Raw genomic sequence first — 27,960 nt, 5'->3', positions numbered from 1 at the left:
AAGTGCAGGGGCAGACGTCGCGGCTGTCCGGCCGGGGATCTGTCGGCAGTGGCTACAGCGGCAGCGCAGCAGAGGGCAGCCATGGGAGCAGAAGCAGCAGAAGGCAGCGCCGCAGATGAGATGGTAAGATAGCGGCTGGCTGCTTCGTGCTTCCCTCCTGCTTCTCTCCCTCTGCTCCCCACTATTTTTCTTTAATAGGGTTCCTTTAAAAAGTGCTATGGTACTATCTCAAAATGTAATTTCTATAGCTCTGCCCATGGCCACGCCCTATTTCTGTCCCATAAATGGGGCGGAGTTATCCAAATGACATTTGAGAGCTCCCACGCCCTATAATTAGCTGCCCTCTCCCTGGTCTCCCACAAAGGGGAGATGTAAAGTCAGCAAGTATGGCATAGATTTTGCACTTTTTTTTACCCAACTTAAACACAGAAATACTGAAGACATCTAAGAGGGTTTTGTGTTATTTTAGAATATTCAGACCATAAAGAGGAGACCGTCGGGATTATTTTACATTGTTGTTCTTGGTTTGCATCAATGTGTATCCTGGTGCCAGCTTCAGATCCGTCTGTAGGAGTCCTGCAAAGGAATTTAGTTCCATTTATTGAACATCCGGGAACCAGAAATGTGGAGCAACTAAAGTTATGGTCAAGCGGTTTATGTAGAAAACACTGTATTTAATGCAAATCTTTATTGCTGTCAGGCTCGGTTACAAAAGAACCAACATTGGGCCACAAGGATGGGTGGTGGCCACTTGCATTCCATTTTTAGTAAAAAAAAAACCAGTGATTAAAAAAAGAAAAAACTTTAGAGTATAAATGTGATCTGCTTTATAGAGACTCTTCTTCATCTACAGAAAAGGGTCTTCAGGTCACAGGTCTTTGAATTTGTCCTTGTTCTCCTCCATCCACTGGTGGAAACTCTTGACCTTGGGGTTGAGTTTGTGGGTGATCTCCACATCCCGGTCGGGTTTAGTCATGTAGAATCGGAACATGTTGGCCAAATGCTTCGCTCCTGGAATGTCGTGTTTCTCAAAGTCATCAGGATGAATCTGAGGATACAACACCATATCCGTTCATATTAGTTTTCGCTTTTAGAAGCAGACGAACACCGGGAAACAATATATGTCAGCAAAAAAAGGCAACACGAGAACGAGAAACGGGCAGTTGAACGAGAGCGGACTCTTTGGAGCTTTGCATGGTCGGAAAACAAACGTATAAATGGACCCACAGTGGTCGTCTTCCCTCTACAATTACCAACATGTCCACAGATGACCTAGCCAATTTTACCTGATCATGTTTGGACAATTTAAACCTTAATTTCATTGGGAAGCCTTGGATAATCGGTCATTGACTCACTTCATTGAAAATTCGGACTAAAGGCCCCATACACTAGTTTGGTTTTGGCCTGATACCACACGATTCCGAAGGAGACATTGGGTGAAATCGGGTAAAATCACGTGTTTGACATCCGCTACAACCCAATACGTGGTCCTGTGCGCATCGTGTCGGAGGTAGGATGGGCTGCGCACAGTGGCAGCTCTTACCTCTGTGGAGAAGGGGGGCTGCTGCAATGTTGCCCCCCACCTCCCTTGCAGGGCCCCACCACAGGTTCCCAGCTGGTCCCCGCTGGCAGTCCTGACCCCCGTTGTGGTTGCGTGACCACCACATGTGCAGTAGCTTCTTCGGTACTGCACATGTGCTGTCAGCAGTCCATAGAAGCATATTCAGGGTCCCGGGTCCGACGCATGTGCAGTATGGTCCTCGGTACTGCGCATGCACAGGACCTGTTTTTATGGGCTGCCGCCGCAGCAGCCCATTAAGGCATCCCAGAGGCAGGGAACACCTCCCAATGGGACTGGTCGGACTTCCAATAAAAAGCCACTGCCAGTCACAGTGAAACCAGTGCAGTCTCACAGACGGCATCTGGCTTCACACAATGGCAGATTTTACCTGGGAGGGCTGCAGCACTGCAGCCCGTAGGTAAAAACCGCCACTGGACACAAGATAAATCGCATGCACAGCTGTCAGCGGCACATCACCGGTGCTTTTTTAGCACCCACGACGCATCACATCCAACTTCCCTTGGTCTCCCCCGTCAGCTCCCCGGGAGTCCTTTTACAGGCCATAAATGAATAAAGTCCAATGTAAGCCCTCCTGGGAAGCTGCCAGGGGAGCTCAAGGTAAATCAGGTCCGACTTCCCCTTGAGGCAAGTTGGACTAGTGTATGGGGGCCTGTGGCCATGATAAATGTTTCTTAGGTCAAATCTGTTTAACAGACTTTAACAGAGATAAGTTTGGCACAAGACCAACCAACAGATATACCAACAGGGCCCTCACCTTGGCGTCCTTGATGACCTTCCCAGTGACCTTGGACATTATTTCTGCATATTTCTCTGCCGTCAGCTTCTCTGCGCTGAGCCCAATGGTCTTCCCTTTGTAGTGTGATGGATGCTTTAAGATGGTGACAACGGCAGGACCCAGATCTTCCACAGATATTCCATCCAGGGGTACATCGCCCACTGGCAGATCTGTAAACAAGACATGATGAATGGATCAGAAACCGTCTTCCAATTAAGGTGTTTTGGCAATTGTGCCTAAATGCACCTATAATTCTACCTCACACCTATATATGTGCATTGTCTACATCAGGGGGTGGCCAAACCTGTCCTCAAGATCTACTAACAGTTTATGTATATCAGGCCACCTGTGGATCCATAGTAGGAATGAATGCAGCAGGTTTGAAAATGTGACAGTTAGTAATGACTGCACTTGTACACCAGCTAGGTGATTTGGAAAATGTGGACCATTGGTAGATCTCGAGGACCAGTTTGGCCACCACTGGTCTACATTCTGCACCTGAAAACTTCCGAAAACGTAGGATCCCCATATCACCAGTCACAGACACATCATACTTACTTATCGTGTAGCTCTTCCCATCCTTGCACTTCTGTGGCTTGAACGAGTCCGCCAGGTTCTCAAAGTAGAAGGACAGCCTGACGCTGGTAATGTGACACTCCAAGTGCTTGAAGTATTCCTCCACCTCGCCTTTGAAGTCAAAGTGTGGAACGGAGAGGTGTCCCCCCGTGGCCTTCTTCACATTTTCCAGGCCACTGTAGACCACGTGTTCCACACCCAGGCGCTTACACAGATCTGCCACCAACTTCCCCTGGAACACAATGGCACCAAATTAAATATGGACGTCATCTGCAAGGGGCTCAGGGGCCCATGCTATTAGTGACAGCAGGTGTGGGCATGTCCATTATGTTTCTAAACTGCTCTTAATTACAGTGAACGGGCATTAAATTCCTTACATTGGATAAATGCAACAATTGAGATGATTTGTGGGTACTTGTTTCCTAGCACGGCGCCCATCGCATCGCAGACCATAAGGCATACGATGGTATGCGATGCGATGTTACGCTATGGCAGCCGATGTTATACAATTTTAAATTGTATACCATCGAATTGTATGCCATTCTATCACATATACAATGGTATGCTATTTAAAATTGTATAAGCACCCTGATGGGTTTTTCAATGTTAAATGTGCCCCCATAAGATAATTAACCGTGATGGGTGCTTACTATGTTAAAAGCACCCCCCACGACACCCCCGATGTGTGGCGAGCGTGGAGTAGATTTTATATAGTGTGGCGAGCGCAGCGAGGCGAGCGGACGCGGAATACATGTAAAGTAATACGCGTCCCGTCGCGGGGCTCGCCGCGCTTCAGGCTCAGTGGCTCGCTGCGCTCGCCACACTATATAGGATCAACTCCACGCCGATGTGGATAGTGGGGGTATGAAAAGGTCGGAGGACGTGTACCGCCGCCGCTCGCCACGTTTCGGGTGGCTAGTGTGCCATTTTACCTGTAAATCCATGTAATAGGGTGCAAATTTTTAGACAAAGCAGAACTCACTTGCGATTTCTGGTGATTTTTTAGTAACGGGAATGTGCTGGTTTTTTTTGGTAAAAAATAGCGTGGGGTCCCCCCTCCTGAGCATAACAAGCCCCAGGCTAATTGAGCCAGTCCTGGTTTACCAAATAAGGGGGGTGGGGGGATGAGGTTCCCCGTATTTAAGAAACCAGGGTACTTGTGAGTTATCTGGGCTGCCGATTTTTTGATTGTATGCCTTAAGTTAAGGCATACAATCAGATGCGATGCGATGCGATATCGCATCGCATGCGACCATCGGATGCGATGACCCGATTTTTCCATAGGAATCAATGTTAAAATGGACTGAGTCCATTTTAACATGGAATTCAATGGGAAAAAGGGGTCCTTTTCATACCCCTACTATCCAAGTGGGCATGGAGTTGGATATAAACCTGTGGCGAGCGTAGCGAGCCACCGAGCCCGAAGCGTGGCGAGCGGACGGTATTCTGTGTCCCCTCGCGGGGCTCGCCACGCTTCGGGCTCGGTGGCTCGCTACGCTCGCCACAGGTTTATATCCAACTCCATGCCCACTTGGATAGTAGGGGTATGAAAACGACCCCTTTTTCCCATTGAATTCCATGTTAAAATGGACTCAGTCCATTTTAACATTGATTCCTATGGAAAAATCGGGTCATCGCATCGCATCGCATCCGATGGTCGCATGCGATGCGATGCGATGTGCCCGATCCGACCCGATTTAGAAATCGGCAGCCCGGATAACTCACAAGTACCGAAACCAGCACTGGGCTGCTGCGCCGGTCCTGGTTCCAAATATATGAGGGACAAAAAGAGTAAGATTCCCCTGTATATTGGAACCAGCACGGGGGACACTTTTTATACTTTTTAATCCCCCCAGGGTTAACCCTTCCAGGGCTGATGACCAGGGCTGCCCCCCCCCCTTCCCCCGCCACCTCTGGGGGGTAGGTGGTGGGCTGATGCTTTTTGTGTTAAAAAATAGATGTTAAAAATAAAAATGCATATTCATAACCCCAGATGAGAAGAGATGCATAACCAGCTTCTCTCCCGAGCCCTAAGGGAATCCCAGTAACGTGCGTCACAGCAATCCCAATTACATCTGTCACTGGGTCTGTCACTGGGGGGGGGGGGGGGGGGGTAGCCCCATGCTGGTTTTTCTTTTAAGCTATATTTTTACACACTTTTGGGACAGAACCATGCACGAATCTGACTGGGCTGTGCACAGATCTGTCAATGATTTTGGTAATGTTTAGGGTGTGATTTAAAAAATCTCTCCCTATTACATTTGCGATTTGGATGTGTTCTATGCGAAAACATCTGGATGTGATTTTGGAAGTAGGATTTTTTTTGTTCACGGGAAAACGTGGCATTTTTACCACAGATCACACTGGTGCGATTTTTTAAAATGTTTGATCTCGTACGTTTTTGACAAAAAAAAATTAGTTTTTGTGACTATTATTATTGATGACGTCACCACCATGACTGCGGCCTTTACCTGGGTGAGTTCCTTCTCCTTATCGGAATGGTCCCAGGCATTGGTAACCAAGAAAACGCCATAGGCTCCCTTCAGCGCAGCTGCCACACTTTCTTCCTTGTCCAGATCTGCGCACACGACCTCCGCCCCGGCCTGCTTCAGCTTGGCGGCTGCTGGTTTGCTGGTGTCCCGAGTCACCGTCCTGACGGCAAAGTGGCCATCATGTAATAGGGCATCGGCTACAGATCCACCCTGGGAACCTGCAGAAGACAGAGACCTAGGTATAGAGACTGCTCATAACTCACCCGCACCGTCACCCTAGGGCTCACTCATCACCCACACCATCACCCTAGGGCTCACTCATCACCTGCACCATCACTCTAGGGCTCACTAATCACCCACACAGTCACCCTAGGGCTCACTCATCACCTGCACCGTCACCCTAGGGCTCACTCATCACCCACACCATCACCCTAGGGCTTACTCATCACCCGCACCGTCACCCTAGGGCTCACTCATCACCCACACCATCACCCTAGGGCTTACTAATCACCCACACCGTCACCCTAGGGCTTACTAATCACCCACACCGTCACCCTAGGGCTCACTAATCAACCGCACCATCACCCTAGGGCTCACTCATCACCCACACCGTCACCCTAGGGCTCACTCATCACCCACACCATCACCCTAGGGCTCACTCATCACCCGCACCGTCACCCTAGGGCTCACTCATCACCCGCACCATCACCCTAGGGCTCACTCATCACCCACACCGTCACCCTAGGGCTCACTCATCACCCACACCATCACCCTAGGGCTCACTCATCACCCGCACCGTCACCCTAGGGCTCACTCATCACCCGCACCATCACCCTAGGGCTCACTCATCATCCGCACCGTCACCTAGGGTTCACTCATCACCCGCACCATCACCCTAGGGCTCACTCATCACCCACACCGTCACCCTAGGGCTCACTCATCACCCACACCATCACCCTAGGGCTCACTCATCACCCGCACCGTCACCCTAGGGCTCACTCATCACCCGCACCATCACCCTAGGGCTCACTCATCACCCGCACCATCACCCTAGGGCTCACTAATCACCCGCACCGTCACCCTAGGGCTCACTCATCACCCACACCATCACCCTAGGGCTCACTCATCACCCGCACCGTCACCCTAGGGCTCACTCATCACCCACACCATCACCCTAGGGCTTACTAATCACCCACACCATCAGCCTAGGGCTCACTCATCACCCGCACCGTCACCCTAGGGCTCACTCATCACCCACACCATCACCCTAGGGCTTACTAATCACCCACACCGTCACCCTAGGGCTCACTAATCAACCGCACCATCAGCCTAGGGCTCACTCATCACCCGCACCGTCACCCTAGGGCTCACTCATCACCCACACCGTCACCCTAGGGCTCACTAATCACCCACACCATCACCCTAGGGCTCACTCATCACCCGCACCGTCACCCTAGGGCTCACTCATCACCCGCACCGTCACCCTAGGGCTCACTCATCACCCGCACCATCACCCTAGGGCTCACTCATCACCCACACCATCAGCCTAGGGCTCACTCATCACCCGCACCGTCACCCTAGGGCTCACTCATCACCCACACCATCACCCTAGGGCTCACTCATCACCCACACCATCACCCTAGGGCTCACTCATCACCCGCACCGTCACCCTAGGGCTCACTAATCACCCGCACCGTCACCCTAGGGCTCACTCATCACCCGCACCGTCACCCTAGGGCTCACTAATCACCCGCACCATCACCCTAGGGCTCACTCATCACCGCACCGTCACCCTAAGGCTCACTCATCACCCGCACCGTCACCCTAGGGCTCACTCATCACCCGCACCATCACCCTAGGGCTCACTCATCACCCGCACCGTCACCCTAGGGCTCACCCATCGCCTGCACCATCACCCTAGGGCTCACTCATCACCCACACAGTCACCCTAGGGCTCACTCATCACCCGCACCGTCACCTAGGGTTCACTCATCACCCGCACCATCACCCTAGGGCTCACTCATCACCCGCACCATCACCCTAGGGCTCACTCATCACCCACACAGTCACCCTAGGGCTCACTCATCACCCGCACCGTCACCCTAGGGCTCACTCATCACCATCACCCTAGGGCTCACTCATCACCCACACCATCACCCTAGGGCTCACTAATCACCCGCACCATCACCCTAGGGCTCACTCATCACCGCACCGTCACCCTAAGGCTCACTCATCATCCGCACCGTCACCTAGGGTTCACTCATCACCCGCACCATCACCCTAGGGCTCACTCATCACCCGCACCATCACCCTAGGGCTCACTCATCACCCGCACCGTCACCCTAGGGCTCACTCATCACCCGCACCGTCACCCTAGGGCTCACCCATCGCCTGCACCATCACCCTAGGGCTCACTCATCACCCACACAGTCACCCTAGGGCTCATTCATCACCCGCACCGTCACCCTAGGGCTCACTCATCACCCGCACCGTCACCCTAGGGCTCACCCATCGCCTGCACCATCACCCTAGGGCTCACTCATCACCCACACAGTCACCCTAGGGCTCATTCATCACCCGCACCGTCACCCTATTTATTTTATTTATTTATTAACAGTTTCTTATATAGCGCATACAAATTCCGCAGCGCTGTACAGAGCATAGTTATGAGCAAACACAAAAAAATTACATTACAAGACCGTTTAGGACAAGTACATGGTTAATACAGATAGTTGCATCAGGGGACAGTACACTGAAGCAATCATCAAGGTGGCAGTGGTTTATATATTCTAAGAAAGGCACATGAGGAGAGAGGGCCCTGCCCGTGAGAGCTTACATTCTAAAGGACCCTAGGGCTCAGTCATCACCCACACCGTCACCAATCCGTGTACTATAAGGAGTAACACACCTACTACTTCTACAGCCCTTATCATTTACAGCAGCCGGCGCATTATCCCATTACATGAAATAAGAGGTGGGTGCGTAGGGGAGACGTGGGATGCGGATGAGGAAAGGAAGCAGAGCGGAAGAATTATGTTATACACCTTTGGGAAGCATGAATGGTGTAATGGTTAGCATTACTGCCTCAAGGTACTGAGGTCAGAGGTGGAACTTCCATTGGTGCAGCGGGTGTTCCTGTCTCCCACTGCCTCTCCCTTTCACCCTCTGGCTCTCACCTGTCAACTTCTACCTCTCCCTGTCTCCCACTGCCTCTCCCCAACACCCTCTGCCTCTCCCTGTCATCTGCTGCCTCTTCCTGTCTTTCTCTGCCTCATCCTGTCTCCCACTGCCTCTCCCTGTTTCCCTCTGCCTCTCCCTGTCACCCTCATCCTCTACCAGTCACCCCCTGCCCCTCTCTGTCTCCCTCTGCCTCCTCCTGTCCCACACTGCCTCTACCCATCTCCCACTGCCTCTCCCCGTCATCCTCTGCCTCTCCCTGTCATCCGCTGCCTCTTCCTGTCTTTCTCTGCTTCATCCTGTCTCCCACTGCCTCTCCCTGTCTCCCTCTGCCTCTCCCTGTCACCCTCTTCCTCTACCAGTCACTCCCTGCCCCTTTCTGTCTCCCTCTGCCTCTCCCTGTCCCACACTGCCTCTACCTGTCTGCCTCTCCCCATCACCAGCTGCCCCTCCCTGTCTTCCACTGCCCCTCCTTGCCTCCCACTGCCCCTCCATGTCTCCCACTGGGGGAGCAGCAGTGGTGACGATGCATTGTGTGCCAGGTGTAGTTCCAGCAGCTGCCAATAGGTGGTGATGGTGCTGCACAGCGTGAATGACGTCACTGCATTGTAGCTACGAGATACACGGAGAGTCCGTCTATGAGTGGCTGGTACAGTGGCTTCGCTCGCAATGCTTCGAGCACGGTGGCTCGCTTCGCTCGCCACAGCTTTAATAACCTCCTCCACGCCCTAGTGGATGGTAGGGCATGAAATAACGCCTGTCGGCACATGTCGGCTCAAAAAAACTGTGAAAAACCCATGTTGACCTTATGACCAGTCGACCTTCCTCATGTCTACATTTATGCAAATTCGACCTTAAGTCATGTCGACCTAGGCCCATGTCGACCTTAAGTCAGGTCGACCTTCCTGCCAGTTGACCTAGTGGGGTCGACCTAATGACTGTAGACCTAAGTTCATTCTAATAGATGACCGCTTCCCCTTAAGGCCTACTTGCCTAACATTCCAGAATGGCAGATAGGCTCCCAAAAATCATGTGGGAGTCCCCGGGAAGGTGGGCAAGTCCCCTGCTTTCCCTGGAGGCCTTTTCCTTTGTCACCCACAACAGAGTAGATGGAGGGGGCAGCAAAGTAGGGAAGTATGCCTCAAAGGAAAGTATTTAGGTGAGGTCTTAGAAGTTCCACATCAGCCACCTACATTAAGTACAACAAGGATCCTTCATTTTTGAAAGAGAGACTTGGTGGCCCCCCCCAGATCCCAGCGCCCTAGGCAGCTGCCTAATGGTAGAGCCGGCCCTGGTCGAACCTTTGGCGTCAACTTATTGACCAGCTATCCAGACAGTGCCTGTGAGCCATCGTGATCCCAGGTTACTTGGCTCCTGATAAAACATGAACCCTATTAAAGAAGATGGGAGTTATAGTGAAGATGGGTTTCCCATACAACCAATCAGATTCTACTTCTTATTTATTTCGCATCTTCTAGAAGATACTAGATAGAATCTGATTGGTTGCTATGGGCAACACCCCATCTTCAATAGAACTTGCAGCTTAGTAAAATTAGCCCTAAAGGTGCCCATACACGCACCGATTTTGTGTGCTGTGTGTTCTGTACTTCAAGCTGCCATGCGATTTTGGCATTTGAAGTGGATGCGATGCGATTTCAGCCTTTTTTTTTAAGTTAATAGTTACAAATGTGCATCGCATCGCATGTTCTACTAAAGTGATGCGATGCGATGTAGCACAAAAAGTACTGCCTGCATACATGGGCAGCTTGTACACTGTGATCACAAGAGCTTACTATCTACTTGAGCCCTTTCAGGCGGCCAGGCTCCCATCTAGCAGTGCGGAAACCTAAACTGGAAGTAAGTCAGACTTTGGGATTACTCAGGGACCTCGCCCTACTCACACAATGCCGACATGGGACGACGCCAGATACTGTATATGCTGATACAAACCCAGAATAATAATCACACTTAGTCCTGTGTTTGACTAGTGTCTCCAGTGCCAAATACTATGTTTGCAGACTCACCCGGGACATACACTGGCATGTTGGGTGGCGGGGAGGGGAGGGGGGGGATTGGAGGTGCTGATGGCTGGAACCCACCAGGCAAACATATATTGGAGGTTACAGAGTGCATAAAATCTGTGGAGATGTTTGGGGGCAGGGCTGGCACCATATATGGGCATCTAGAATACAGATTGAGTTATACACAATGGTCCAGATTCAGAAGCGCCTGCCTTCGACTTTATGCTTCATCCCTGCGTCCCAATATACAAGTCGCCCACTGTCAGTGCAGTAATAAAGAGCGGTGTGTCCATATACCCCACCACTGGCACTCAGGGCCGGTGCGAGGCACCGGAGCGCCCCAGGCGTGTCGGGGTGGGGGTGCCCCGGTGCCCAGGGTGGGGTACCTGTGTTATAAAGCTGGCGGCTGGCACTGTTCATATAGCTGTCCATGCAGGTGCTGGAGCGGGCAGGGGTGTCGTCCGTGCCACAGGGGTACCTGCGGCGCTGTCACTGGGTATAAAGCTATAAAGCTGCTGGCGGCGGGGTCGGGTCCCTGCAGTGAATAGAGAATAACAAGCGCTATGCGCGTGCGGCGGTGCGGGAAGCGCTTCTGATTTTGAAAACACTTGCCGCACGCTGATAGGCTGAATCTCAGCCAATCAGCATGCGGCAAGTGTTTTCAAACCCAGAAGCGCTTCCTGCGCCGCCGCACGCATAGCGCTTGTTATTCTATATTCACTGCAGGGACCCGCTGCCAGCAGCTTTATACCAAGTGACAGCGCCGCAGGTACCCCTGTGGCACGGACGGCACCCCTGCCCGCTCAAAAACCTGCATGGACGCCGACAGCTATATGAACAGTGCCCTAACCCTCCATGCTGGGGGTGAGGGGCGAACTGCCGCCCTCCAGGTGCCGGCGCCCTAGACAAATGCCTAGAGCTGCCTAGTGGTGGCGCCGGCCCTGCTGGCACTCTCACCATCCCTATGCCAGGTTCAGTTTCTCTACCCATGTGTGGCCTCCTGTGTTCCAGGATGTGTGTGTGAGCAATCACTATCAGTGATACGCCCGCAGCATAATACAGACCACCCCCAGTGTGCACAGCGCCACTGGCATTCTGCAGACAGATGGGTCATCCTGCATTATTGCTGTAGTCATGGCAAACAGCCCATCCCAGGTGAGGAGTTAGTCAGCCTTTTATATATAGTTGATGGATCCGCGGCCCATTGAAAACGTTGCCGTGTGGTTATATATCAGAGACATGATATACATTTATGTGTTAATATGTACATAAAATGTATTTTCCTAAGGAAATATATTTTGTTTCTCTATTTCCTGTTTATTGCTGAGGTCATGGGTTCGATTCCCACCAGGGCCCTGTGTTGAGTTTGTATATTCTCCCAATGCTTGCGTGGGTTTCCTCCAGGTACTCCAATTTCCTCCCACAATCCAAACATAGGCCCTTATTCTGTTTCGTGCGGTACGGCCCGCGTGCGGCCGTACCGCCGATGTTTTTACTCTGCACATGCGCAGAGGTCAATCTGCGCATGTGCAGCCCCCTTCGCCGCAGACGTATTTCGTCCGCCGCAAAGGGGGCGTATAGGGGCGTGAGAGGCTTCATGCCCTCATTTCCCTATGTGTACGCCCCGCGTTTCATGGGCGTTCCCATGCAAACGCGGGGCGTATGCATGGTAATGAGGGCATGACGCAACTCATGGGGGCGGAAAGCTGACGTCGCCGGATGTCAGCTTTCAGCCCCCATACAAGCTACCACACGGACGATTGTCCGTGTGGTCTCAGCTTGCGGGAGCTGCCGGGGCGTGCGGACCTGCCTTCGATGGTCGACGACCATCGAATGCAGGGGGCAGCTCCCACCATGGTGGAGGCGTACGCCTCCACCATTTTTATGCGGATCGCCAGCCGTCCGTGTACGGACGGCCGTGGCGATCCGTAGGGTGGGCGGGGATTGGTTTGTGCGGCCGGAGCCCCGTGTGCGGCTCTGGCCGCACCAACCAGAATAAGGGCCATATACTGGTAGGCTAATTGGCTCCCAACAAAATTAACCCAAGAGTGAATGCGTGTACATGTATATGTGGTAGGGAATATAGATTGTAAGCTCCACTGGGGCAGGGATTGATGTGAATGTTCAACTATTCTCTGTACAGCTCTGCGGAATATGTGTGCGCTATATAAGAAACTTAATAAAAACTGTAAAAAATATACAAAACTTCAGTACCACTTTTGAGCATCAGGCGGCGACGTTGAGCTCTTCCATTCAGACAGAGAGTTTCAAAACTATACAGAGCCAGGATTCATACAATGTAAACATTGTACATTACAGTTCTAGAACTTGTAGATAATGTGTCTGATGCCAAGTTGGCTGCAGCTGTGCCCCAAAAACACAGGTGCAATCAAAGTCCACCTACTACAACTATTGCAAGATTAGAAGCAGTGTATGCCCCCTTTCACACCCAATGTGACATGCCATCTTGAGATGACACATCGGGGGCTGGAAGAGTCAGGGCAGAGGGCCGCGAAGTAGCTTAGCGTTAGCAGGAGGCTGGGGTCAGCAGGGGTGGCAGAATTGTTTAAAACACTGGGCAGCCCTCTGATTGGCTGAAAGATCTCAGTGTTTTAAACAATTCTGCCCCCACCGCTGACCCTCGCCGCCTGCTAACGCTAAGCTACTCCGCAGAACTCTGCCCTCCCTCTTCCAGCACCCGATGTGCCATCTCAAGATGGCATGCGACATTGGGTGCTGAAAGGGGGCAAGTTTTGCACCATAAAATGAGATTGGATTCTTTGTCTCTATGGCTTCTGTCTGGCTTATACTGGGGGCATACGCTGCGTCTTATCTTGCCCAACACTGCCGAAAGCGCTCCCTCCACCCCCACTCACAGATTTATTTATTTATTTATTAACAGTTTCTTATATAGCGCATACATATTCCGCAGCACTTTACAGAGCATAGTTATAATCAAAAACACATAACAAATTACATTACAAGACAGTTTAGGACAAGTACATGGTTAATATGGATAGTTGCATCAGGGGGACAGGACACTGAAGCAATCATCAGGGTGGCAGTGGTTTATATATTCTAAGAAAGGCACATGAGGAGAGAGGGCCCTGCCCGTGAGAGCTTACATTCTAAAGGGGAGGGTTAGACAGACTGGGGTGACACAGAAGGGAAGAGGTGAGCATAAACAGTAGGTTAGGATGAGAGATGGTCAGGTTTTATGCAGAAGGGTGGGAAGATGACAGCTTAGTCTTTGATATTTTGGGGGAAATTTACTAAAGGAAATTTGTAAAAAAAATAGGTGTATTTGTATCCAGAAATACACTTATTTTTTACATTTACTATCCCGAAAATACGGCAATTCGTATTCGTATTGATGTGCTATCAATACGAATACGAATTGCCGTATTTTCGGAATAGTAAATGTAAAAAATAAGTGTATTTCTGGATACAAATACACCTATTTTTTACAAATTTCCTTTAGTAAATTTCCCCCTTTAAGTCTAAAAAAGCGCTGGGTCATCCAGGAGTAGACAGCAGAGAGACAGTTGGAGATATGAGTGAGGATAGAGGGAGAGAGACCAGGAAAGGATCGGTAGATTTCAGTGTTATCAGCATAGATGTGATAGCGGAAGTCGAGTGAGCACATAAGCTCACCCAGAGAGGACGTATAGAGATAGAGAAGAAGAGGGCCAAGAATAAAATGTTGGGGGACACCTACTATCAATGGAAGAGCAGGAGAGGTGAGGTCATTAGAGGTACAGCTGGTCATTTTCAAAACTGACAGTGCAAGTACAAGCTTTAACAGTGATAGTAAAAGTTGTTTGCAGATGTAAAATGCTGATGTTATGGTTGAATTGCCAGATATAGGGGCCCATTTATCAATACACCGCGATGTTTTCACAATAATATCGATGAACATCGCATTAACATCGCATTGCGATGTTGTGCTGCATCACCTGGATTTATGAAGGGAGGTAGGCAGGGAGAGCAGCTGCGTAAACAAGCTGTTCCTGCGATCATCAGCGATGCAGAGGAGAAGTGTTTCTCACTCCCCTGGACACTCCCCCTTTTCACTAAGCCAATCAAGGCCTTTGTAAGTGGCATGTGAGGGGGAAGGGGGAGGGGGCAGACTGGGGAGCAGCACTATCTTCTATCAGCGGCCATTGATTGTCCATTCATCCCTGCACCCGGTCACTGTATGTTTTCAAAGTCGGCGTGCTGGGAGGATTGACTGGGGACTGAGCTGCACTATATAAAACACAACCAGCGGCCGTTCCCCCCTGCACCCGGTCACTTATGTTTTGAAAGTCCGCCAGCGCCGCTCCCAGTCCCCCTTCACTGGTGTGCGGTCGCTGACTTTTGCGGCTAAATAAAAGCTTGATGGGGGACACGGTTCCAGTGGGGGCTCCTGCAGGGTGGATGGTCCTCTGGTCAGCGCTGCTGTGCTGGAGGATCAGCGCTGCTGTACTGAGGACACAAGCTGCCTCCTGTCGGGACCCCGCTCCGTGGGAAAAGTTGTCAGTATTGCTGAGCGGCAGGGCAGCACAGTGAGAGGTAAGGGAGGAGGGGACACTGGGGAGGATCCTAACGCGACTTTCACAATGCGAGCTTATCTGCGATCAAGTTCTGAAAGAGAAATGCTTTCAGAACTTGATACATTTCAAAAGACTGCAGTTCCCATTGTAAACATAGGAACTGCGAAAACAGCATAGATGCGATATCCATGCCCTGCTTTTTGCGGTAATAATTGTGATAGCTATTTGATACATTTGTGGGATACTGAAATTTAGCGTTAAAGCCCGTTTTTCGCATTTTTTTGGTCAATATCTGCTTGATAAATGTGGCCGTTAGTAGCCAGGAGTAGTATGTTGTGTGAATGAATTTAACACACTCAAAGCAGACTTTGGTTTTCTCCGTTGTTGTTTTGTCCTTCAGTTACACTTCGGTTTAACGCTGGTATAACGCTGTAGTTATGAATCAGTTTTCCCACTTTAATAACGGCCCACTTCAATCTAGGCCCACAGATAAAATCTGCCCACAGCCGTATGCAATGACTACTTAAGTACTCTAAAGGCCCCCATACACTATGCGATTTTTGGCCGATTTCATCCGATTTCGGCACTTTGGGCCGATAAATCGGATGAAATCGGCCCAAAATCGCATGTTTGTGACATCTGATCCAATCTGATGCGCCTTCCCGTGCTCATCAGATTGGATCAGGTGGTCGGACCTGCAGAACATAAGATATATCGGAATCTGAGCCATCATGGGCACATCGTGGGTGCTTTTTAGCACCCACGATGTTTCAGATCCGATATATCTATATGTTGAACTCTGGGTACCTCCTTTGCGCGGCCATCCTCCAACCCCCAGTCAGAAGCAGCAGCAGCTGGAGCACGTCACAGGAGCGACGGGAGAGGATTGCAGAGGGCGGCAGCGACGCTCTTCTCTGCTTCAATCTGGATGACAGATTCTCTCCCCTGCTGCTGAATGTAGAGCACGGACCCCCCCTCCCCTGCTGCTGAATGTCAATACGGGCTGTGTAGAGCCCGGACCCCCCCTCCCCTGCTGCTTAATGTCAGTACGGGCTGTGTAGAGCCCGGACCCCCCCTCCCCTGCTGCTGAATGTCAGTACGTTCTGTAGAGCCCGTACCCCCACCTCCTGAATTCAGACAGTGACTAAAGATCATGTAACGGGGTTATGGCTTCTTAGCAGCAATGTACAAACACCATTTATTGTCTAAATTGCATCTACTGGTAAGATAACTGGATGTATGTGTCCTTCCTTGTCTGTCCACCTCCACACTTGTTATAAAATGTGCTGACATCAAGCTAATATATCAGCAGACTGGACTAACATTTGAACTGATTAACCCCTTCACTGATGGGTTAGATGAGTCCCAGTGCTCCCCTCCCCTCTGGTGACCCCCCCAGCCCCTCCGCTCCAGCGGTCTTCAGCGGAGCTCCCCTGCCGCTGCGGCCGCTGCCAATCATAACAGCACACTGACCGGTAGCAGGCGGCAGGCTCAGGGATGTTCAGTGAGGCTCGGGAGGAATCGGATGCCTGAACACCCGAGCGATCTCGAGTCCCCCGAGCTATGCCGAACATCCCCGAGCCTGCCGCCATCTCTCCCGAAGTAATGGCGGCGACAGGTGAGGGAGGGCACAACAGTGGAGATGGGGAGGGAGCGGCCTAGTGGGGGTCGCTGCTGAGGTGATGCGCTACTGGTGCACACCTGTGGGCACCACTGGCGCACAACTGTAGATTTGTGGCATGCCTGGAAATTTTCCGGGACTGCACGCTGCGACACTGCAGCTTGGCCCGGAAAATTTCCGGGACTGCCACTGAAGGGGTTAAAATGCAGAATCTTTTCATTGAATCTTAAAGAAATAAAATATATTAAAAACCCAATGCGAGAAAATAAACATTGTGTCACCCTGAAGTGTAATGTGGCACAGCAAAACTTTGAGGGCCATTTACTTAGGTGCTCCTGCATGCTGCGATAATTGCATGTGTTTTGGACTACATTGCATCGTATCACATACTATTTGCGATGTAATCATAGGCGTGCGCACAGGGGGTGCCAGGGGTGCACAGGCACCTCCTAATGACTGCCCCCCCCCCCCCCCCGCGCACGATTGCAGCCAGACAGACCCCGCCAGCGGGGTCTGCGGTGGGTGCCGAAGCCTGCCAGGGACAGGCTGTGTGTTTAGTTAAGTTATCGGTCATCGTGCTGCGCTGCGCTTTGCTCCGGTTCCCGGGACCTAGTTGCAGCTGAGCTGATTGACAGCACCATATAGGGTGCCGGCGCCGTATAGGACAGGACAGCTGAGCGATGGCTCAGCTGTCCAATCATATCTGACACAGCAGCCTGCGGCTCAGTGACTGGCTGAGCACGCAGGCTGCAGGGAGAAGGAAGGAGGTGTGGAGGACCTGCAGTGCTGTAGAAGCCACGTTGTGCACAGCCTGTCTGCCCCACCAGGCATCCACATAACTGAAAGTAAGGCAGCACTTCCACATTTACAAGCACATTATGAGTTTGTGTGTATATATATATATATATATGTATATGTATATACACACACATACTGTACTTACATATATATAATCCTCCCCTTGCTCTTCCCAGGCTTTCCTTCCTTACACTCCCCTCTCCCCCGCCCACCCCTGTCATGTCCCTCCCCCCCATAATGTGTAATGGGCATCACGTGTGTCAAATAATGTGTAATAGGCAACACGGTGTGTGGCTTAATGTGTAATGGGCATCACGACGTGAGGCACAACGTCTAATGGGTATCATGGTGTGAGGCGCACTTGTAATGGGTATCACGGTGTGAGGCACAACGTCTAATGGGTATCATGGTGTGAGGCACACTTGTAATGGGTATCACGGTGTGAGGCACAACGTCTAATTGGTATCAAGGTGTGAGGCGCACTTTTAATGGGTATCACGGTGTGAGGCGCAACATGTAATGGGCCTTATGGTGTGTGGCATAATGTGTAATAGGCATCACTTGTGTCAAATAATGTGTAATGGGCATCACTTGTGTCAAATAATGTGTAATAATGTGTAATGGGCATCACGGTGTGTGGCATAATGTTTAATGGGAATCATGGTGTGTGGCATAATGTGTAATGGGCATCATAGTCTGAGACGTAATGGGCATAACCGTGTGAGGCACAACATGTAATGGGCATTATGGCATGTGGTATGCTATGTAATGTCTGTGTGACGTGTAATAGGCATTACGGTGTCAATTTTAGGTGCGCACACTGTCTCTATGGTCCCTATTTTACAAAAATTTGTCAAGCCCTGGCATGTGGAATGGGCATTACAATGTGTGTCAATATGTGGAATGGGCATTACTGTGTGATGAGCATTATGGTGTGTGGCATTATGTGGAATGAGCATTATGTTGGATGGCATTATGAGGAATGGGCATTACTGTGCAATGCATTATGGCCCTTATTCAGATCTGATCTCAGTACAAATTTCGGTACTTGTGAGTTATCCGGGCGTCCGATTTTTAAATCGGGTCGGATCGGGACATCGCATCGCATCGCATGCGACCATCGGATGCGATGTGATGCGATGACCCGATTTTTCCATAGGAATCAATGTTAAAATGGACTGAGTCCATTTTAACATGGAATTCAATGGGAAAAAGGGGTCGTTTTCATACCCCTACTATCCAAGTGGGCATGGAGTTGTATATAAACCTGTGGCGAGCGTAGCGAGCCACCGAGCCCGAAGCGTGGCGAGCGTAGCGAGCCCCGCGAGGGGACACGGAATACCGTCCCCTCGCGGGGCTCGCTTCGCTCGCCACGCTTCGGGCTCGGTGGCTCGCTACGCTCGCCACAGGTTTATATCCAACTCCATGCCCACTTGGATAGTAGGGGTATGAAAAGGACCCCTTTTTCCCATTGAATTCCATGTTAAAATGGACTCAGTCCATTTTAACATTGATTCCTATGGAAAAATCGGGTCATCGCATCCGATGGTCGCATGCGATGCGATGCGATGCGATATCGCATCGCATCGCATCTGATTGTATGCCTTAACTTAAGGCATACAATCAAAAAATCGGACGCCCAGATAACTCACAAGTACCCAAATTTCTTCTCAAAATGTGCAAAACTATGTGCACAGCAGGTGGGGAAGATGTAACATGTGCAGAGAGAGTTAGATTTGTTTGAGTTATTTTGTTTCTGTGCAGGGTAACTACTGGCTGCATTATTTTTACACTGCAATTTAGATTTCAGTTTCAAAAACCCCACCCAAATTTAACTCTTTCTGCACATGTTACATCTGCCCCACCTGCAGTGCACATGGTTTTGTCCATTTTGAGAACAAATTTGTACTGGGATCGGATTTGAATAAGGGCCTATATGTAATGGGCATTACTGTGTGTGGCATTATGTGTAATGGGCATTACAGTATAAATTTTTGCAGTGCACCTTTGGCGCACACTGTCCCTGTTTTTAGTATTCTGAAGTGCATATACATAACTAAGTCACCTATTTTAGTTTGTATTGATACCCATAGGCGGTGATAGACACGCCCAATAGATGGTGATGGACACGCCCCCCATGGTGCACCCCCTAAGAAAATGGGCTGCGCACGCCTATGGATGTAATGTGATCCGAAGCACATGTGCAGCACATACATTTGAACTGTGCTATATGGCCTGGCACTCTCCTCTTCTGAGCAGCTGCCCCGGTGCCCTCAGTGGTGATGAGTACGAGGAAAAGAACAACGGCACTCAGAGGTCTTTTTTTCAAATTTGTATTCAGTGATACAAGCTGCTGACGTTTCGGAGCTCTCGCTCCTTTTTCAAAGCATGTAGGTGAGACATACTTTACTCCAGTAATGGGATCAAAATGTTAGTAACAAACAAAACCGTTCCCTCCAGATGACAGTAGCACTGTGGCTATGTATAGTTTGAGGGGGGTGGCGGCACAGTACAAAAAGGTGAGTTGTTCGTGTCTCCCGCTGCGGCACCATGCCTGGTGTCTTTTTGTACGAGTGACGACCCCCCCCCCCCCCCCCACACACACACACACACACACACAAACTATTAATACATACAGTATACCACCATTCTCCTTTTCTCAGAACAGTAATACCTGCAAGGTATAGCACTGTTCAGGCCACTCCCTAGGGCCATCCCATCAGATAAATCTCATGGCACATCCAATTTGCGTCAGATAAATCATGTGATTTATCTGACGCAAATTGGATGTAAACAATGTCACATCAAGAGTCAAATTGTATGTAGGTGTCCTGGGAAGCTGCTGGGGAAATTCAAGGGAAATCAGATGCAATTTTACAGGTCAGATAAATCTCATAGTGTATGGGGGCCTTTACAATGCATGAGTTCCCAATTCCCAATAATTGGAATCCACTCGCTCAGTCCCCACCCCCTACAACACATAGCAATAAAAGTGGCTTAGAAAAAAAAAACTAGCATTCCAGGATACTATATATCATCTAGAATAAAAATAAATTCCTCCCTACACACAGGCTAGGTACTGTTGTAAAGTACACAGAGGCGATGTTCAGTGTGTTACCTAGTAGTACAAATCAATCCCACACAATAGATGTAATGCTCTGCAGTACAGAGGAGATGTTCAGTGTGTTACCTAGTAGTACAAATCAATCCCACACAATAGATGTAATGCTCTGCAGTACAGAGGAGATGTTCAGTGTGTTACCTAGTAGTACAAATCAATCCCACACAATAGATGTAATGCTCTGCAGTACAGAGGAGATGTTCAGTGTGTTACCTAGTAGTACAAATCAATCCCACACAATAGATGTAATGCTCTGCAGTACAGAGGAGATGTTCAGTGTGTTACCTAGTAGTACTAATCAATCCCACACAATAGATGTAATGCTCTGCAGTACAGAGGAGATGTTCAGTGTGTTACCTAGTAGTACAAATCAATCCCACACAATAGATGTAATGCTCTGCAGTACAGAGGAGATGTTCAGTGTGTTACCTAGTAGTACAAATCAATCCCACACAATAGATGTAATGCTCTGCAGTACAGAGGAGATGTTCAGTGTGTTACCTAGTAGTACAAATCAATCCCACACAATAGATGTAATGCTCTGCAGTACAGAGGAGATGTTCAGTGTGTTACCTAGTAGTACAAATCAATCCCACACAATAGATGTAATGCTCTGCAGTACAGAGGAGATGTTCAGTGTGTTACCTAGTAGTACAAATCAATCCCACACAATAGATGTAAAGCTCTGCAGTACAGAGGAGATGTTCAGTGTGTTACCTAGTAGTACAAATCAATCCCACACAATAGATGTAATGCTCTGCAGTACAGAGGAGAGGTTCAGTGTGTTACCTCGTAGTACAAATCAATCCCACACAATAGATGTAATGCTCTGCAGTACAGAGGAGAGGTTCAGTGTGTTACCTAGTAGTACAAATCAATCTCACACAATAGATGTAATGCTCAGATTGCATTGGAGCGATTGCATGAGGTTAAAAACTACATGCGATCGCTCCTGCAACTTGATAGATATTATGTACACGCCCTTTGCACGATGCTCCATGCAGAGGGCGTGACTAGCTACACGCATGGGGGGTGTCTAAGCTTAAATGATTGTTGCTAAATATTTCTATATAATATAAGCAGAAATGTATTATGGGAAAGTTTGCACTTATTGGTGCCTGTAATAATGGATTTCCTATTCGCATCTAGTTGCTGTGATATTTATTTTCTTCTCACATAGCACAACATAAATGATTAATGTTATGCCTATGCAATAAATTCTTAATGCAATTTGGACCTTGTGTGAGTTTTTTGAATGATCATTTCTTGGTAAAAAATAAAAAATAAAATAAAAATTGACATTTTAGTGTGTTTAACTAAAGATTACTAATTCCACAGCCAATAGCAGCAGAACCGGACTCTGAGATTAGAAAACACAGATCATAGGTATCTGGCCAGTTGTATTATCTGCTTCCAGGGGTCCAACAAGGTTTTGCTAAAAGTTGACACCACCGGCTGATGAGCCTGGATACCTGTCATACTAGTCATAGTATAACTGAAGGAAAAAACTGTACTTGTCCAGAGAAAACTTATACCCCTTTCACACAAGAAAATGCAGGGACCCACCAGGGAATATGGCCCATGGATCATGCCGGGGCATTCCCGGGTTAGCCCCTTTCACACCAGGGAAGTCTCTGCATTTTCTGGTGTGGGAAGGAGGTGGGATGGCAGCGGAGGCGGGCAGGAGATGGAGAGTACTCACCCTGGGTTGCTGGTCCTCGGTGCAGGCCGGGGATGCGCACAGGTGGTGGGCGCGGATGACAGGTCAGATGGCGGGCACAGATAACGCAGCTTACAGGCTGCAGTGAGGGCGCCGGAGATTAGCGTCATCTACATGCACCGTCTGTCCTGTCATCTGCGCCCGCCACCTTGTGGATCCCCATCTCACAGCCACGCACCGAGGACCGGCAAACCGGGGGAGTACCCCTTTCACACCAGCCAGGAGCCCGGGTTGAACTCGGGAACAACCCTTCTCCATAGCAGAGTTGAAATCCCGGGAATTTAGGCTGGTGTGAAAGGGGTACTAGTGGGACCCTGGCTGTAATGAAGAATCCAAAGAATTGGGAGATTTGATTTATAATGGAGGACAGTGGGAGATAAAAGCTTGAAACGGGCTCTCCAACAGGATCCAGGGGGGTAGGCTACTAATCTGCATGTAAAGCAAAATGTGCTACTAGATGCACAGATGGATGATGCACAGCAGCCTCTGAACGACTGGGTTCCCTTCCCAGCTAATTAAACATTACATGTTTAACTATTCAGCATGGGTTATGGGGAAGAGAAAAGGGAGGGAGGAAAGAGATGCTCCACATTGGGACCTAGACTTTGGGTCAATTGGTCGAGCACTATTGGTTGACATTTATGTGTCGCCTATTTGACTGTTGACTGTTGGCTTCTGTCAACATTTTCCCATGTCAACCCTATACAATAGCCACTCCATGGTATTTTAAGAAAGATTTATAAACAAGTAGATAATAACGACAGGTAACTGGTATGTTTAGTACTAATCACAAACCAATATAACAATCAACATATATAAAATATGATTCCAAAGTTTACCCTATAATATATAACTTGTTCTGTGCCTGAGCAGCTTTGGTAAAGTCCAGAGACTTCCTTTTTCCAACCTGCCCCCACTATATGCTGGCTGAATCTACCACCCAGGATCGCATTGCACTATGAGATCCTAGCGGGTATATTTATGTCCGGGCAGATGTAGGGACAGGGGCTCCGGGAGGAGCACATCTTTGCCATGAGCTCAGCCGTGTGGCAGGGTGTTAGCGATGAACTCCCGCTGACCACGCTGCCCCACCATCAATGGGTTACTGCCATCTCAGAATGGTGGTAGCCCTGGACTTGATGTGATGCTGTCCGATATCATACCCCCCATCTGATTACAGTGGGATAGTCCCATTATTTGGAGACTGTCTCGCTGTCCCTCCCATGGGTGGCAGTGTCCCGTGGGTGGGGGTGGGGCTAGTTGGGGAGAGCCGGAGATCACCGTTGCTCTACAGAGCGGGGATGTGGCTGCCAGTATGACAGGAGGGATAGTAGCAGGTATTGGAGGTTCCCCCTGCGGTCCCTCCTAGATACATTCGGGGGATGCTTAATATCTGCGACTACCCCAAGATAATGGGGGTTTTCGGGGAATTCGCAAATATTGAATGCTAAATAGACTGTAAATCCTGCATGAGGTGCTGGAGCTTAGTCGGAAGGTCACATATAGCCATACATTCCGACTTCCATGGAAGCAGCAGCGATACTCCCTCCGCCCACATCTGCCCTAGCCCCCGCCACCTGTCCAATCACCATAAAACTATCCGGGTCTCCTGTATTTGTGACATAGACGTCTTCATAGGCGTGCGCACATTGAGCGTTAGGGGTGCACAGGCACCCCCCCCCTAATGCTGTGCTCACCCAACCTTATGAACACCTCCCTGCCGCTAGCAATACCTTTTACAAAACACTTTAGAACTGTATTCCATTAAAAAATGCACCCATCAATCAATCATGTGTGTTTTGCATTGTTACTTGTACTAGACCATTGTCATATCACTACATTCCTGCATCATCCATATATGTTTTTTGAGTCTTTTTGCATCTACTGTTACACAGTGTAATTAGAAGATTAAGGGGCCCATTTATCAAACCATATTTGCGGCTAAATCCCCGAAAACACCCGTTTTCGGGATTTAGCCGCAAATATTAAGTATCTCCTAAATGTATCAAAGGGGGACCGCAGCAGGGATCTCCGATCCCTGCTGCGATCCCCCCTGCACCGCCGCCGGCCTCATCCCCCATAGGTTTCTATGGGGGATGCGAAGCTGCCCGATGTATTAACATCGGGCAGCCCGGCTTCGCATCCCTGGGCTATCGCCATTCTGGGATGGCGATAGCCCATTGTAGCCTATGGCTACGTGAGCAGGGCAGTGCGGTAAGAGGGGTCGGCGGGGGTCAGCGCATAACCGCGCATGCGCAGACCCCCCCCGGCGTCCGGGTTAGGGCTTCGCAGGGACAGGCATCATTTTTAAAGTGCGGCATAACTGAAACATAACTACAATGTTCAGTGGCGTAACGAAAACTTTTGCTCCCCCCCCGCCGGGACAATTTCGCCGCCCCCCCCCCCCCGGACAATTTTGCCGCTGCCCCCCGTTAAAAGATCCCCCTGGGGAGCTGGCAGGGGGGTCCGTGCGGCGCGGAGGTACCTGTATTCAGGGAGAGCCTGAAGGTCCCTGCGCCTGCGGCGCTGAGTATGATGTTGCCGGGGTCCCTGCAGTGAAGTGGAAATAACGCGCTATCTCCTGCGGAGATAGCGCGTTATTTCCACTTCACTGCAGGGACCCCGGCGGCGGCAACATCATACTCAGCGCCGCAGGCGCAGGGACCTCCAGGCTCTCCCTGAATACAGGTACCTCCGCGCCGCACGGACCTCCCTGCCAGCTCCCCGCTGCACCCACAAGCAGTTGGGAGCTGGCGGAGAAAAAATAGCGCCCGCAGACCCCCGGCGCCTCCCCGCCACCGCGGGGACTGCGGCCTTATAGTTACGCCGGTGACAATGTTATACTGGCGTTACACTGAAGTGAAACAGAAGGACAGAAAACAACAACTCAGAAAAGCAAAGACTGCTTTGAGAAAGCTTCAAACTCACAACATACTACCCCTGGCTGCCTAATCTGGCTATTCATCCATAATATCACCATTTTTACATCTGCAAACAACTTTTACAATAACTGTTATCACTGTATTTGCACTGTCAGCTTTGAAAATGCCCAGCTGTACCTGTAATGACTTCACCTCTCCTGCTCTTCCATTGATAGTAGGTGTCCCCCAACATTTTATTCTTGGTCCTCTTCTTCTCTATCTCTACATGTCCTCTCTGGGTGAGCTTATTTGCTCACTCAACTTCCACTCTCACATCTATGCTGATAACACTGAAATCTACCGCTCCCGTCCTGATCTCTCTCCCTCTGGGGGAGATTCTCTAAGGTGAAAATGCTGTAAAAACCCCGTTATCGGGGTTTTTACAGCATTTTGGGATGCTCTAAGCATCCCCCGCCGGTTACCATGGCGGGTGGCATCGCCAGAAAAATCTGGTTATGCCCCATAGAAGCCAATGGGCTTCTAACGTGGACCCACCGCCGCCCTGCGCCAACCCCCACCGCCCCGCATCACCCCCTCACCTGTGTCCGGGCAGCTGCCCTGACCTGTGACCTTCTCCCTGCACTGATCCTCTTCCGGGTGCAGGGAGGAGGAGAGCCCGGCGCAGCAGCAGCAGCGCCGGGTGTGAGAGGGAGGGGGGAGCCGCCGGGACCTGCTGGGACCCGGCGACTCTCACCGCAAAGGACAGCTCTTAACGCAAGAGCTGTCCTTTGCGATAATTATCGCATATGTTAGAACATATGCGATAATTATAATTGCGATTTAGATAATCTCCCGCTCTATCTTCACTCATATCTCGAACTGTCTCTCTGCTGTCTACTCTTGGATGACCCAGCGCTTTTTTAGACTTAAAATATCAAAGACTAAGCTGACCTCTTCCCACCCTCCTGCATAAAACCTGACCACCTCTCATCCTAACCTACTGTTTATGCTCACCTCTTTCCCTTCTGTGTCACCCCTGTCTGTCTAACCCTCCCCTTTAGAATGTAAGCTCTCACGGGCAGGGCCCTCTTTCCTCAGGTGTCTTTCTTAGAATATATAAACCTCTGCCACCCTGATAATTGCTTCAGTGTCCTGTCCACTGATACAACTATCCATATTAACCATGTACTTGTCCTAAACTGTCTTGTGATGTAATCTGTTATGTGTTTTTGCTCTGTAAAGCGCTGCGTAATATGTGTGCGCTATTTAAGAACCTTTTAATAAATAAATAAATAAATGATGCTCATTCCCATCACCCTGATGACATTCAGGAGATGGACAGAATCGGCGACACCGGTTGGGTACTGTGTTCCAGTGGAAGATCCAAATCCCAGTGATGCAGCTGCAATTACCCACAGACCTCCATCCGAGAGGGACAATGGACTCACCTGTGGCTCCAAACACAGTGATAATCTTCTTCCCGGCCATGGAGAGCTCAGCTAGAGATGATCAGATGAGATAACCCCAGAGGACAGAGTGAGGTTTATATATAAAGGTGCCAGCTGTCCCTCCTCTCCCCACCTGGAACTCAGCACCTGTGACTCAGCTCGGCAAACAATCCCAGATCCAAGAGACTCAAACCTGGCCAGGATCGCTTTGTTTTTATACCTTAATGAACAATTATTAGGTGATCCCTGTGCACACAGACAGGGCGCAGTCCTATGCGTGGAAGCCGGCCAGCCAATGGCCATCTCTGGGCTTAAGACCTGGGTACAGTCTTCCCATAACAAAAGATGAGTGAAGAGGCGCCAGGTGCCAGCTGAGGCATCCAAGGCAAAGTTTGAAAGTTTTTGACCCAGAGAAGCATTATCCACAGTACTATAGAGGGTAACACGAACAACATACAGCAAATACTAGCGGTAACGAAGCATTGTGTATGTGATAGAATGTCTTAGCAAGTAAGTAAATAATACCTTAATCTGGCCTGAATTGCTAATGTAGACATAGGCGATGTATGTGCCCAAGATAACATTGACCGGTTCTGTACAATAATTCCCCTAAACTACAGTTAGGAAACAAAGTTCATTTATTTATCGGCACAAGTACGGCAAGACAACACGGCTGGGTATTAACAGATAGACACTTACAGACCTCTTTACATGACACCAGCCCCGGCCAAGCTACAGGCAGTGTTAGGTTCTGATTACTGCGGGCAATGCTGTCCCTGGCCCGCAGACTACGACGGCCATATTTGATTCTGAAACTTCTATTTCTGGTGGCTGATGAGAGCCCCAGGAAGTGTTGCTCGATCCTTGCTCCGCTTGACGCATACCTGCAAACTGTCCAGATTTTTGCAGGACCATCCCGTCTCGGTAATGCCTCCTGCCCGGGGCCGGCAGTGTTCCACGCCCAGCTCTTGCGAAGCGCACGCTCCCCCACCCAGTTTCCAGTGCTCAGAGCACTGAATGAAGCCCCGGAGCGCAGGCTTCTTCACCTCCAGACGCTGGCAGGCATTTAAAATATGACACCGACTTATAAGTCGAGCAGCTGCCGGTACGCGAGCTCTGATTGGCTCACCAACCGGTGCCAAATTTTAATTGGCTGCCGGGGTACGGAGGTCAAGAAGTCTGCGCTCCAGGAGCAGGGCTTTGTTCGGTGCACTGAGTGCGGAGGGGGGTGTG

The 27,960-nt window shown here is 49.9% G+C and overlaps 1 protein-coding gene across 1 annotated transcript; it reads right to left on the bottom strand.

Moving 5' to 3' along the window:
* Positions 1 to 593: 593 nt before the first annotated feature.
* LOC146019907 (nmrA-like family domain-containing protein 1) lies at positions 594 to 26,846 on the bottom strand. Its single transcript, XM_083152554.1, has 5 exons — positions 26,728 to 26,846; positions 5,405 to 5,643; positions 2,916 to 3,165; positions 2,337 to 2,527; positions 594 to 1,048 (listed from the first exon to the last, which is right to left on the bottom strand). Exons 1-5 carry the CDS (start codon positions 26,765 to 26,767, stop codon positions 869 to 871), a joined length of 900 nt encoding a protein of 299 aa, XP_083008680.1. The 5' UTR covers positions 26,768 to 26,846; the 3' UTR covers positions 594 to 868.
* Between the last annotated feature and the right edge of the window lie 1,114 nt (positions 26,847 to 27,960).

Source organism: Crinia signifera, chromosome 7, assembly GCF_055691185.1.
Source record: "Crinia signifera chromosome 7, ASM5569118v1, whole genome shotgun sequence".
NCBI lineage: Eukaryota > Metazoa > Chordata > Amphibia > Anura > Myobatrachidae > Crinia > Crinia signifera.
Note: the sequence above shows the minus strand (reverse complement) of the source record. Positions and strands in the feature narration are given on the sequence as shown.

Coding starts and splice junctions, on each gene's coding strand:
- LOC146019907 (XM_083152554.1), bottom strand. CDS start 26,767: ATGGCCGGGAAGAAGATTATCACTGTGTTTGGAGCCACAG. Junction 5,644..26,727: donor CACTGTGTTTGGAGCCACAG/GTGAGTCCATTG, acceptor TGTCTTCTGCAG/GTTCCCAGGGTGGATCTGTA. Junction 1,049..2,336: donor AGGTCATCAAGGACGCCAAG/GTGAGGGCCCTG, acceptor TTGTATCCTCAG/ATTCATCCTGATGACTTTGA.